General features: G+C 48.1%; 1 protein-coding gene across 2 annotated transcripts in view; it reads left to right on the top strand.

Moving 5' to 3' along the window:
• Window positions 1-13,033: 13,033 nt before the first annotated feature.
• LOC120316537 (multidrug and toxin extrusion protein 2-like) overlaps window positions 13,034-14,441 on the top strand; it is a 36,196-nt gene continuing 34,788 nt past the window's right edge. The window contains exon 1 of one of the 2 annotated variants that reach the window (XM_039362253.1): window positions 13,034-13,463. In XM_039362253.1, the coding sequence (XP_039218187.1) occupies window positions 13,341-13,463 (123 nt within the window). In that variant the 5' untranslated portion in view covers window positions 13,034-13,340. The remainder of the gene's footprint in view (window positions 13,464-14,441) is intronic. The other variant, XM_039362252.1, reaches the window with a different exon arrangement.

The following is a 14,441-nucleotide window of genomic DNA, read 5'->3' as shown; positions in this document are numbered from 1 at the left end:
TGTCTCCAGGATTAACGGTCACGGGGTCAAAAAACGGATGAGGTTCCAGGAGCTGTTACGAAACTCAACTCTTCTGCCAAGTCAAAGATCTGTTGGCCATTAAAAATAGCACGGCCCAGAAGACCGGAGGCTGTCTGTGAAGCTGTTGTTTATTGCAAGGTTCTAGTCCTCATGGCTAGAGTAAGGATTTGGGAACCGGTGTTTGGTATAGGGAGGGAAGCTGCTTTTCCCTCCGTGGCAAATTATTTGAGGGGCTGCCACGAAGAAGAGAGGGTCAGACTATTCTCCAAAGCACCAGAGGGCAAGACGAGAAACAATGGTTGGAAACTGACCAAAGAGAGAAGCAACTTGGAATTAAGGAGAAACTTCCTAACAGTGAGGACAATTAACCAGTGGAACAGCTTGCCTCCAGAAATCGTGGGTGCTCCATCACTGGAGGTTTTTAAGAAGAGACTGGACAGCCATTTGTCTGAAATGGTATAGGGTCTTCTGGTGGAGCACGGGGTTGGACTAGAATAGGGCTTTTCAACCTTTTCACCCCTTGTACCACTTTTAGGATATGGCAACATCCGAGGACCACCAGTCGCCTAGCAAGGTGTCAAAAACTTGAGGACCCATAAAAAAAGGAAAAAAGTAATGAAGTACAGGTAGTCGACTTACAACAGTTCGCTTAGTGACAGTTTGAAGTTACAATGGCACTGAAAAAAGTGCCCCCCCCAAGCCACAGCTGAGCAAGACACCTGCCTGCCCACTCGGTGGTGCTCTTCGTCCTGTCCGAGGTTTTCATTGTTGTGAGCATTTCTCTTGAGGATTGGCAGCAGGGGTGGGGTGGGGGTGTTCGGTTTTTATTCCCCTCCCCCCATTTGCTGGGTGGTTGCAGCAGGTTTTGGTCACTTCACATGACCCTGGGACACTGTGACCGTCATAAATATGAATCCGTTGCCAAGCATCTGAATGTAAATCACAAGACCCTGGAGATGCTGCAACATTCCAGCTGATCGGCGCTTCTTCTGGGCTCAGCAGAAGCGCCAGGATCAGTGCTGAGCTCCACCTGGAGCCTGGCGCTGATCCTGGTGCTTCCGCTGAGCCCTGACAGCCCTGCAGCTCCAGCCGTCTCTCACTCAGGCTTGTGCGGTGCTGCCACAGGTTCAGCTCATTCCCCTCCTCCACTACCACTTTTCTAGGATGGTCGCGTACCACCTGCCAGGTGCCAATGGACCACAGGTGGTACCCGTACCACTGGTTGAAAAGCCTTGATCTATTCTATTCTATTCTATTCTATTCTATTCTATTCTATTCTACTCTACTCTACTCTACTCTACTCTACTCTACTCTATTCTATTTTCAATACAATAAAGATTTCTATTCTATTCTGTTCTGTTCTGTTCTGTTCTATTCTATTCTATTCTATTCTATTTTCAATAGATTTCTATTCTATTCTATTCTATTCTATTTTCAATAAAGATTTCTATTCTATTCTATTCTGTTCTGTTCTATTCTATTCTATTCTATTTTCAATAAAGATTTCTATTCTATTCTATTCTATTCTATTCTATTCTATTCTATTCTATTCTATTCTATTCTATTCTATTCTATTCTATTCTATTCTACTCTCTTGCATGGAAGATGCAGGGGCAGGGCTTTTTTTTCTCATAGAATGCCCAGAACGGAGTTCCGGCATCTTTTTTGGATGGAACCTTGTAGGGTAGGCAAGGCGGGTTGTATGACATGTGTGAGTTCCGGCACCTTTTTTTTTTACAAAAAAAGCACTGTGCAGGGGTAATGACTATAGCACAAGCAAAGAAAGTAGAGATAGTTAATAGAATAAAAGAGTTGTAAGGGACCTTAGAGGTCATCCAGTCCAACCCCCTGCTCAAGCAGGAACATTATTGTGTTCTCACCTCAACAACCTGGACTTACAACCTTTCCTTTAATGACCAAAGTCATAACAGCACTGAAAAAAGTGATTTATGACCATTTTTCACACTTACAACCATTGCAGCATCCCAACGGTCACGTGATCGAAATTCAGTTGCTTGGCAACTGGCATGTACCTATGACAGTTGCAGCAATCCAGGGGTCATATGGGCACCGTGTGAATAATAATATAATAATACTAGTAAAGTTGGAAGGGACCTTGGAGGTCATCTAGTCCAACCCCCTGCTCGGGCAGGAAACCCTACACCATTTCGGACAAATGGCTGTCCAGTCTCTTCTTAAAAACTTCCAGTGTTGGAGCATTTACTGCTTCTGGAGGCAGCTGTTCCACTGATTAATTGTTCTCACTGTCAGGAAGTTTCTCCTTAGTTCTAGGTTGCTTCTCTCCTTGATTAGTTTCCACCCGTTGCTTCTTGTCCTGCCTTCAGGTGCTTTGGAAAATAGCTTAATTCCCTCTTCTTTATGGCAGCCCCTGAGATATTGGAATACTGCTATCCTGTCCCCCCTCGTCCTTCTCTTCGTTAAACTAGACATACCCAATTCTAGCAACCGTTCCTTATATGTTTTAGCCTCCAGTCATCTTCCCAGTCATCTTCCAACAAGCAAAGTCAACGGGGGAAACCAGATTCGCTTAACGACTGCATGATTCCCTGAACAACTGCAGTGATTTGCTTAACGGCGGTGGTAAGAAAGGTCGTAAAATGGAACAAAGCTCACTTAAACAACTGCCTCGCTTAGCCACGGAAATTTGGGGCCCAAGTGTTTGCCGTAACTTGAGGATTACCCGAAGATCATTTCTTTGCTTAAAGTAAACGAAACCAACGGGCGATTAATCCCTGGTCCCAAACGAGGAAAAGCAAAATCTGTTATTTCATGTTTTTAACATCAACAAATAAAAGGACCGGGCAGTTGAGCTCAGTGTAGTATAAACACGACTCCCCTTAAGAGTGGAGTGGTTTTCCTTGGCTGAGAAGTAAGAGATAAAATTGGTTGCAAGAAGTGGGCAGTGTTAAAGCCTGTATTTAAAGGTCTAAAAATCAGAGGTCCTTTTGGAGGATAAATAGGAATATCTGCGGTCCTTAGTGTTCTTTGAGCTGGGTGGTTTTCTTGCTGACGTTTCATTACCTAACCAGGTGACATCATCAGTGCTAGAAGGAAGGGGGGGGTTGAGGAGGAGGAGGAAGAGCAGTGGGAGAAAGAGGAGGAGGAGGAGGAGGAGGAGGAAGAGGACGACGACTGTGGGGTCCCTGGTGCTCACTGAGCTGGGTGGTTTTCTTGCAGACATTCCATTACCCAACTAGCTGACATCATCAGTGCTAGAAGAGAGTGGGGTTGAAGGAGGAGGAGGAGGAGGAGGAGGAGGAGGAGGAGGAGGAGGAGGAGGAGGAAGAGACTTTGGGGTTCCTGGATGCTCTCTGAGCTTGGTAGGTTTTTTTGCAGAAGTTTCATGACCCAACTAGGTGACTTCATCAGCGCTAGAAGGAAGGAGGGATTTATGGAGAGGAGGAGGAGGAGGAGAAGAAGAGGGAGTGAAGGGGAGGAGGAAGGGAAGGATGAGGAGGAGAACTGTGGGGTCCTTGGTGCTCTCTGAGCTGGATGGTTTTCTTGCAGACATTTCATGACCCAGCTAGATAACATCATCAGGGCTAGAAGAGAATGGAGTTTGCAGAGTGTAAGAGAAGGAGAAGGGGGAACAAAGGGGAGGAGGTGGAGGAGGAGGAGGAGGAGGAGTGTGGGGTCCTTGGTGCTCTCTTGAGCTTGGTGGTTTTCTTGCAGACGTTTCATGACCCAACTAGCTGACATGATCAGTGCTAGAAGAGAGTGGGGTTGAAGGAGGAGGAGGAGGAGGAGGAGGAGGAAGAGGAGGAGGAGGTGGGAGAATGATGATGAGGACTGTGGAGTCCTTGGTGTTCTCTGAGCTTGGTGGTTTTCTTGCAGATGTTTCATGACCCAACTAGCTGACATGATCAGTGCTAGAAGAGAGTGGGGATTGGAGTAGGAGTAGGAAGAGGAGGAGGAGGTGGAGGAGACTGTGGAGTTCATGGGTGCTATCTGAGCTTGGTAGGTTTTTTTGCAGATGTTTCATGACCCAACTAGGTGACTTCATCAGCACTAGAAGGAAGGAGGGGTTGAAGAGAAGGAAGAGGACGAGGAAGTGGGGGACTGTGAGGTCCTGGGTGCTCTCTGAGCTTGGCGGTTTTCTTGCAGATATTTCATTACCCAACTGAGTAACATTATCAGTGCTAGAAGGGAGGGGGAGTGCGAGGAGGAGGAGGAGGAAGACCACCACCACCAACAACAACGCAACAACTCTGGGGTCCTTGGTGCTCTCTGAGCTTGTTGTTTTCCTTGCAGACGTTTCATTACCCAACTAGGTAACACCATCAGTGCTAGTAATTGCACAATTTTATTGCAGGAAAAAAAAATCAAACATGAAAATAATCCAGCGAGCATCTCTTAGCGTTTTAAACAGCCGGAAAACCGAACAGCCTCCACCTTCACCTTTTTTCCCTTGAAGACGCGGTCCTGTTGGGCTTCCGGCCTTGTCAAGGGATGGGAGGTTGGCACCCCCTTATGCCTTGTTTCAGATCCAGCTGGTTGAAAAGCCCTGCTCTAGTGCAGTAGAATAAAAGAATAATATCGAAGTTCCATTTTTTCCTTTGGCACAATCGTATAAACTGGCCATTTCTATAACAACGAATCTATTGAATCAGTAAAAGCCACAATCAAGCACGAAGCCCAGAAATGAAAAGTACGTAAAGAAGCAAGAAAGTTTTAAAGTTTGGAAGTTTTAAAATCCAGCAGAGTTTTAGGATTTCATCCCAGGTGTTTGTTTTTGTGTCTCTCTCTGCACACCCATTTTTCTCTTTCATGCCAAGGAGAAATTTCTCAGCTGCAACCACCCAGCAGACGGGGGGGGGGGGATAAAAACCAAACACCCCCCACCCCACCCCCGCTGCCAATTCTCAACAGAAATGCTCACAGCAATGGAAACCTCGGACAGGAGGAAGAGCACCGCCAGGCGGGCAGGCAGGTGTCTTGCTCGGCTGTGGCTTGGGGGGCACTTTTTTCAGTGCCATTGTAACTTCAAACAGTCACTAAGCAAACTGTTGTAAGTCGAGGACTACCTATACTTCATCAATTTTTTCCTCTTTTTTTTTTGGTCATTAGGTTTTTGACACCTTGCTAGGTGACGGGTGGTCCTCGGATGTTGCCATATCCTAAAAGTGGTACAAAGGGTGAAAAGGTTGAAAAGCCCTGCACTAGAAGGAGTCAATGCCTTTTTTTTTCTCCCTTCCTTTTCTACACTTCTCCTTACCCTTTTCCCTCCCTTTTCTCTCCTACTTTTGGATTTTATATTCTCAACCAATAAAAATGGCAAATTGCGAATTCATATTTATATTTTTTTTCTTCGTTGGCGTGTCGGTCGCAGAAAACATGCAGCTTTTTTTTTTTAAAGAATTGCCTACAGATGCAAGGTGAATAAACGTTCCAAATAGCATTGTGAGAAGTCAGCCCCGCACCAGAGAAGGAAATATTAAAAGGGCAGAAAAATATATTTCCTCAAAGGATCTTAAAGAGGCAGGAAAGCACGCCCAGTTTTTCTTAATAGCCCCAGGTCTCCCTCCCCACTCCCCAGCAGAAACCAGCTCTGTAGAAATGCAGACGTAAATAATCCAGGAAGGTTGGATGCCCCCCACCCTCGCTAGAAGTTTAAAAAGACAAAGATACCTAAAATCTACATACCCCACCCAAACGCTAAGACAGGACATAATAGGATTAATCCACAGATGCCAAAGGGCACACCCAGACTCAGGTCAGAATACATGACACAGGCAATACAAAGCCTCAAAGGGAAACAGGAAACAACTCCAAACAAAAGGCTCCAGAGGGTATAAAAACCCACTCCCTACATGTGCTCTCTCTCTCTCTTTTCTTCCAGAGCCATCTTTCTGTTTGGCTCTCCTCTTCAATAAACTACAACCTTCTTTCCAAAGCAGTTGCCATGTTGTTTATTCCCGGCTTGGCCTGAACCACGATGAAGACTTTTCCTTCAACAGCGTGTTTTTGATTCTGAATAAATATGCAAATTAAAAAAAAAGAATAAAAATGAAAAATAACCAACCCCACTCCCTTTTCTTGCTTTTGGGTCTTTGGTGTGACTTCGTCAATTGCATTCACCTCTCCGAATTTCCCTTTTCACCCAGATGCATTAAGAAACGGTCCCAACCTTTGACCTCCATTTACAGTAAAATTGCATCCAGCGCCTTTTCTGGTGTTGCGACACAACCGGTGGCCGTCACTGCTTCCAATTAGCATAGCTCATTAGCCATAGTTTAGTCATCAACGGGCTTCCTAGTTAGGTTTGTTAATTATTCTTAACTCTCCTTGCCAACTCGTTAGTTCTATAGCGCTCAATGCCTGGGATTGTGTGCGGGGGGTGGGTGGGTGGGATTGTGTTTAGTGTTTGTATCTCGCCTTTATTATTTTTATAAATAATTCGAGGTGGCAGACATGAACAACACACCTTCCTCCTCTTGTCTTCCTCACAACAACCCTGTGGGGTAGCTTAGGCTGAGACAGAGGGACTGGATCAAAGTCAACCAGCTGGCTTTTGTGCCTTAAGGCGGGACTAAAACTCACCATCTGTTGGTGACTGGGCCAAACTCACCCAGCTGGCTTTTATGTCTAAGGAGAAAGAGCAAGGGGGAGAAAGAGAGGGAGAGAGAAAGGGGTGAGAGAGAGAGAGAGAGAGAGAGGGGGAGAGAAAAAGAGGGGGAGAAAGAGGGAGAGGGGGGGAGACAGAAAGAGAGGGAGGGAGAGAGAGAGGGAGAGAGGGGGGAGAGAGAGGGAGAGAAAAACGGGGAGAAAGAGGGAGAGAGAGGAGAGACAGGGAGAGAGGGAGGGATAGAGAGAGGGAGAGAGAAGGAGAGAAAAAGAGGGGGGAGAAAGGGAGAGAGTAGAGAGAGAGAGGGAGAGAAAAAGAGGGGCAGAAAGAGGGAGAGAGGGGGGAGAGAGGGAGGGAGAGAGAGAGGGAGAGAGGGGGGAGAGAGAGGGAGAGAAAAACGGGGAGAAAGAGGGAGAGAGAGGAGAGACAGGGAGAGAGGGAGGGATAGAGAGAGGGAGAGAGGGGAGAGAGAAGGAGAGAAAAAGAGGGGGGAGAAAGGGAGAGAGAGGAGAGAGAGGGAATGAGAGAGGGGAGGACAGAGGAGAGAAAGAGAGAGGAAGAAAGAGAGAGAGGGGAAGAGGAGAGAAGGAGGGATAGAGGGGGCAGAGAGAGGGAGAGAAAGAGAGGGGGAGAGAGGGAGAGGGAGAGGAGGAGAGAAAAAGAGCAGGGGAACGGGGAGAGAGAGGAGAGAGAGAGGAGAGAGAGAGGAGAGAGAGAGGTGAGAGGGAGCAGTGAGAGGGGGAGAAAGGGAGAGAGGGAGGGGGAGAGGGGGCAGAGAGAGGAGAGAGGAGAGAAAGGGAGAGGGATAGAGATGGGCAGAGAGAGGGGCAGAAAGAGGGAGAGAGGGGGGAGAGAGAAGGAGAGAAAAAGAGGGGGGAGAAAGGGAGAGAGAGGGGGGAGAGAGAGGAGAGAGAGAGGGAATGAGAGGGGGGAGAGGGGAGGACAGAGAAGGAGAGAAAGAGAGGGAGGGAGAAAGAGAGAGAGGGGAAGAGAGAGAGGGAGGGATAGAGGGGGCAGAGAGAGGGAGAGAAAGAGGGGGGGAGAGAGGGAGAGGGAGAGGAGGAGAGAGAAAGAGAGCAGGGGGAGAGAGGAACAGGGAGAGAGAGGAGAGGGAGCAGTGAGAGGAGGAGAAAGGGGAGAGAGGGAGGGGAGAGGGGGGAGAGAGAGGAGAGAGGAGAGAAAGGGAGAGGAGATGGGCAGAGAGGGGGAGAAAGAGGGAGAGGGGGGAGAGAGGGAGCGGTAAAGAGGGTCAGAAAGGGAGAGAGGGATCGAAAAAGAGGGGAGAAAGAGGGAAAGAGAGAGGGAGAGAAGATAGAGAGGGGGAGAGGGAGAGAGGGAGGGAGGGAGAGAGAGGGAGAGAAAAAGATAGAAAAGGAGAGAGAGGGGGAGAGAGAGGGAGGGATAGAGAGAAGAGGCAGAGGGGGGAGAGAGAGGGAAAGAGCAAGAGAGGGGAGAGAGGTGGGTGAGAGAAAGAGAAGGGGGAGATAGAGGGGGAGCGAGGGAGAAAGGGGGGAAAGAGAAAGAGGGGAAAGAGAGAGAGGAGAGAGGGAAGAGAGAGAGAGGAGAGAGGGAGAGAGGGAGAGAGGGAGGGAGAAAGGGAGGCATCCTCCCTCCAAGCGGCTGGGTTTTTTTTTAAAGCAAGCACCTGAATTTCGATCAGCTGTCACTGGGGATGCTGCAACGGTCCTACGTGTGAAAAATGATCCTAAGTCCCTTTTTTTCAGGGCCCTTTGTAACTTTGAGCAGTCACTAAATAAACCAGTGGTTCTCAACCTTTCTAATGCCGCGACCCCATAATACAGTTCCCCGTGTTGTGGTGACCCCCAACCACTTATACATCACCGGACGCCAGGGGCGTGGCCAAAGAAAAGGGGGGAAAAATGGCGGACAGCCTTGTTTGGCGACCCCCGTGAAATGGTCGTTCGACCCCAAATGGGGTCCCGACCTACAGGTTGAGAACCACTGAAATAAACGGTTGTAACTCAGGGACTGCCTATGGATGCCATTTGACCTGGATTGTGTGTGTCCAGGCGAGAGACCCAGTGATGCAAATGTGCCTGGGATAATGGCCGACACGTGACAGAATTCTCCAGAAATTGCCATCGCCTAATAAGAAAAGAATGATCTGGTTGCATAATTTAAGGTTGAACATTCACTGGGGGTGTGTGGAGAATTGACCTTAATCTGGTTATTTGGAGGCTGATTTCCCAGGCAGTCAGAAGCCAGAGATTATTAACCAAGAGTCTTCAAACTCGGCCATTTTAAGACTTGTGGACTTCAATTCCCAGAATTCCTCAGCCAGCTGACTGGCCGGCTGAGGAATTCTGGGAGTTGAAGGCCACAAGCCGGCTGACTGGCCAGCTGAGGAATTCTGGGAGTTGAAGGCCACAAGCCGGCTGACTGGCCAGCTGAGGAATTCTGGGAGTTGAAGGCCACAAGCCGGCTGACTGGCCAGCTGAGGAATTCTGGGAGTTGAAGGCCACAAGCCGGCTGACTGGCCGGCTGAGGAATTCTGGGAGTTGAAGTCCACAAGCTGGCTGACTGGCCGGCTGAAGAATTCTGGGAGTTGAAGTCCACGAGCTGGCTGACTGGCCGGCTAAGGAATTCTGGGAGTTGAAGTCCAGAAGCTGGCTGACTGGCCAGCTGAGGAATTCTGGGAGTTGAAGTCCAGAAGCCGGCTGACTGGCTGGCTGAGGAATTCTGGGAGTTGAAGTTAAAGTTGTTCTTCTTAACGTTCTCAGCATCAATACACATAGTCCTCAACTTATGACTGCAACCGTGCCCAAAATTTACGTTGCTAAGCAAGGCAATTGCGAAGTGAATGTTTCCTCATTTTACGACCTCTCCTGCCGAAGTTGCGAGGTGAATCCTTGCAGTTGTTCAGTGAGTAAGACGGTTATTAAGTGAATCCAGCCTCCCCATTGGCTGGGTTTCTCAGAAGCCACTTGGGAAGGTCGTAAAGGGCGATCACATGATTCCGGGATGCTGACAAACATGCAAAATACATGCTGGTTGACAAGTACCCAAATTTTTAATCACATGACTGTATGGGATGCTACGACGGTCACAAGCACGAGGACCCATCATAAGTTGCTTTTTTTTCGGTGCCAAGAATCTGGCAGGCATATTATTTGTCCTTAACATGCTTCGCAAATGCAAAAATCATATACAGGTAGTCCTCGATTTACGATGGTCCATTTAGTGGCTGTTCAAAGTTACAACAGCACTGAAAAAAGTGACTTAGGACTGGTTTTTCACACTTAACGACCGTTGTGACACCCCTATGGACACATGATCAAAATTCGGATGGTTCATATTTATGACGGCCGCAGTGTCCCAGGGTCACGTGATCCCCTTTTGCGACCTTGTGCCAAGCAAAGTCAATGGGGGAAGCTGGGTTCACTTAATGACCATGTTCCTAACTTAACCACCGCAGTGTTTCACTTAACAACGGTGACAAGAAAGGTTGTAAAATGGGTCAAAACTCACTTAAGCGTCTCACAGTGGTGTAAATGTTGCGCTCAATTGGGCTCGTAAGTCGAGGACGACCTATGCTGGGTGCAAGCTCTGAGCATGCTAGGTTCAGTCCTACCCTTGGAGCAATATCTTCCTTGCAAGTCTAAGTAGAACACAGATAAAAATGCAAATATTTCTATTGTACGGGGGTCAAAAATGGGCAATAGGATTAAGTTCAGGGTGAGCTATGAATCTAAGAGGAGCTGAAAAAAAAGCCTCTGCTCCGGAAACAAACAAACATGAGAAGCTGGCTTGAGGTGGGGGACGTCCCCTTAATTAAGCACCAATGACGGAGCAAATATTTGCTACTCCTAGATGTAGTAACTCTAGTCTGGCAGCCCTGACCTTTGTGGATGGACAATGAAGGGAGCAACAGCCTTATCGGAGAAAGACAGATGGACCAGCCTTAGCCTTGAATATTTTTTCCTCTGAATATATATAATTTTTCTTAGAAATTTTTAAGGTGGTCAAAGATAACTAAGAGCAACTAAGATGATTAAAGGCCTGGAGACTAAAACATACGAAGAACAGTTGCAGGACTTCGGTTTAGCTAGTCCAGCGGTTCTCAACCTGTGGGTCGGGACCCCATTTGGGGTCGAACGACCATTTCACGGGGGTCGCCAACAATGCAATCCGCCATTTTTTTCTCAGCCGGCACAGGGAGCGCCGCCGCGCATGTGTGCCGCGCAGGGGGCGGCGCATGGGACGCCGCCACGCATGCGCACCGTGCAGGGGGCGGCGCATGGGGGCGGTGCCGCGCATGCGTGCCGCGCAGGGGGCACCGCCGCGCATGCATGCCGCCTGCTTATGACCGGGGTCGCCGGTCTAAAAAGATTGAGAACCACTGAGCTAGTCTAAAGGAAAGAAACGGGGGACGATAGCAGTCTTTCAATATTTGAGGGGCTGCCCCAAAGAAGAGGGAGTCAAGCTGTTCTCCAAAGCATCTGAAGGCAGGACAAGAAGCATCGGATGGAAACTAATCCAGGAAAGAAGCAGTCTAGAACTAAGGAGAAATTTCTTGACAGTGAGGACAATTAACCAATGAAACAGCTTGCCTCTAGAAGTTGTGAGTGCTCCAGCACTGGATGTTTTTAAAAAGAAAAAACATCTATCTATCTATCTATCTATCTATCTATCTATCTATCTATCTATCTATCTATCTATGGATTAATTATCTATGTATTATCTCTATCATCTGTATCTCTCTCTCCATCCTTATCTCTAGCTATCATCTCTCTCATCTCTATCTATCTATCAACTATCTTTCTATATATCTATTATCTATCTATCATCTATATATATCTCTCTGTTATCTCTATCCTTTCTCTCTCATAACATCTATCTATCTATCATCTATCTCTCTCTCCATCTTTATCTTTGTCTATCATCTCTCTCTCATAACATCTATCTATCATCTATCTTTCTATATATCTATTATCTATCATCTGTATCTCTCCATCTTTATCTCTATCATCTCTGTCATAACATCTATCTATCTATCTATCTATCTATCTATCTATCTATCTATCTCTCTATCCATCCATCCAGTGTTTTTTTTTTGCAAAAAAAAAAAAAAGGTGCCGGAACTCACGCACATCATACAACCCGCCTTGTCTACCCTACAAAGTTCCATCCAAAAAAGGTGCCGAAACTCTGTTCTGGGCGTTCTATGACAAAAAATGCTATCTATCTATCTATCTATCTATCTATCTATCTATCTATCTATCTATCATCTATCTATCTATCTATCTATCTATCATCTATCTATCTATCTATCATCTGTCTATCTTTCTATATATCTATTATCTATCATCTGTATATCTCTCTCCATCTTTATCTCTGTCTATCATCTCTCTCTCATAACATCTATCACATCATGAGAAAGGCAGGGCTAGATGAAACAAAAGTTGGAATTAAGATTGCCGGGAGAAATATCAACAACCTAAGATATGCAGATGATACCACTCTAATGGCAGAAAGTGAAGAGGAACTAAAGAGCCTCTTGATGCGGGTGAAGAAGGAGAGTGCAAAAGTTGGCTTGAAACTCAACATTAAGAAAACCAAAATCATGGCATCCGGCCCTCTCAATTCCTGGCAAATAGATGGGGAAGAAATGGAGGTAGTGACAGATTTTATTTTTCTGGGCTCCAAGATCACCTCAGATGGGGACTGCAGCCAAGAAATTAAAAGACGCTTGCTCCTGGGGAGGAAAGCTATGGCAAATCTAGACAGCATACTAAAAAGCAGAGACATCACCCTGCCAACAAAAGTGCGTATAGTCCAGGCCATGGTTTTCCCAGTTGCAATGTATGGCTGTGAAAGTTGGACCATAAGAAAGGCTGAGCGCCAAAGAATTGAGGCCTTTGAACTATGGTGCTGGAGAAGACTCCTGCGAGTCCCCTGGACTGCAAGGCGATCCAACCGGTCAGTCCTGGAGGAGATCAACCCCGACTGCTCTTTAGAAGGCCAGATCCTGAAGTTGAAACTCAAGTCCTTTGGCCACCTAATGAGAAGGAAGGACTCACTGGAGAAGAGTCTGATGCTGGGAAAGATGGAGGGCAAGAGAAGAAGGGGACGACAGAGAATGAGATGGCTGGATGGAGTCACTGAAGCAGTAGGTGTGAGCTTCAATGGACTCCAGAAGATGGTGGAGGACAGGAAGGCCTGGAGGAACGTGGTCCATGGGGTCGCGATGGGTCGGACCCAACTTCGCAGTTAACAACAACAATCTATCCATCCATCCAGCCAGCCAGCCAGCTATCATCTATGGATTAATTATCTATCTATTATCTCTATCATCTGTTATGTCTCTCTCTCTCCATCCTTCTCTCTCTCTCTCTCTCTCTCGTTGGCCACCCATTCAGAGGAGGGGGTCCCAAGACAAAGGGGGGGGCGGGGGGGTTCCCCAAGTGGTCCCTCGCCCACAAAAAGGGGAAACCCAGCCTTGGGGGGAGGGGGAGGGGCAGGTTGCCCCTGGCGCCCCTGCTTGGCGCGCGTCACAGCGCGGTCCACCCAATAGCGGCGGGGATTCCCGGCCAGGCCACGCCCCTTCTCCCCTACCTTCACGTGGCCCCCGGAGCTCGGCTGCCGCCGCCGCCGCTGCTCCTGCTTTGCCCGCCGCCGGCTCGGGCGGGTTGGGCGGCTCGGCCGTTAGGCTACCGGGCGGAAACTGCGTGGGGCCCCCCATGGCCGAGGGCAGCGGCCGGCCGGGACGGTGATGGAGGAGCCGGCTCGGAGTTTGCCGCTTTGGGCTTCCCGCTGCGGCCGCAGCCTCCGCCGCCTGCTGCCCGTCGGCGCTTGGCAGGAGGCCCGGGAGCTGATCAAGATCGGCGGGCCCGTGGTAAGGAGGGCTCGGGACCGGGAGAGGGAAGGGAAGGGGAGAAAAAAAAAAGTTCGTTCGCTCGTTCACACGACCCGCCGGATGACACGTGTTAATTTGGGCTGGGAGGGAAATCAGCTCGCCCCATTGGAGCTTCGTCCGTTCATAAAAAACCCCGGATTGTTTCGTATTTATTTCAGCTGGGAAGGAAATCAATTCGCCCCGTTTGAGCTTCGTCCCTTCGTTCACACAACCCGGCGGGTTAAGCGTATTTGTTTCGGCTGGGGTGGAAATCGAGGCGTCCCGTTTGAGCTTCGTCCGCTCGTTCACACAACCCGGCGGATTAAGTGGGATGGTTTGGGCTGGGATGGAAATAAACGCTTTCCCCATTTTAACTCTAGGTCGTGTGAACGAATTCGCTCTGCCCCCAGCCCTGCCTCCAGCCCTTCCTTTCCCCGTCTCAGTCCATAAGTAATGCGTGAGGATTCTTGAACCCCGAGTCACTTAAGGGTGGTGCCTTAGCTGTCAGGAAGCGGAGGGCTTTCAAAGCACACTTGCAGACCGGATCCTTTCTTTTTGGGCTAGGATGGTTGTGTGGACCTGGAACAAGGAATTAAAAGGATGGGGGGAAAAATAAAGGGAGTTTTGGGGCACAGAGAAAGCTGGTGGGGAAAGAAGGGAGAAAGTGGTTTAAATTTTTTTTTTAGAAAAATTAAGTTTGAGGAAGGCTCCATCTTGACCATCTGGCATTCAGTAGAACTTTGGGGGTGATTCTGTGCATCCATTTTTATGAGTATGACAAACAAATGAATTAATTGCCACCCTTTCTGGTAGGTAAGTAAGTAAGTAAGTAAATAAAATCAAGGCGATGCTGTGATTGCTCTTGACTTTTGAGTTAGCAAACAGAGAAATCAGCTCTGTAGATCTCAGAGGCTATAAAGTTAAACAGAGTTTTAAACATTGAAACACTGGCCGGACTCCAGAACGAAGGCCACACTC

Source organism: Crotalus tigris, unplaced genomic scaffold (genome assembly GCF_016545835.1).
Source record: "Crotalus tigris isolate CLP2741 ecotype Arizona unplaced genomic scaffold, ASM1654583v1 scf7180000019405.536791, whole genome shotgun sequence".
Classification (NCBI taxonomy): Eukaryota; Metazoa; Chordata; class Lepidosauria; order Squamata; family Viperidae; genus Crotalus; species Crotalus tigris.
This window is presented reverse-complemented; position numbering and strand designations above follow the sequence as displayed.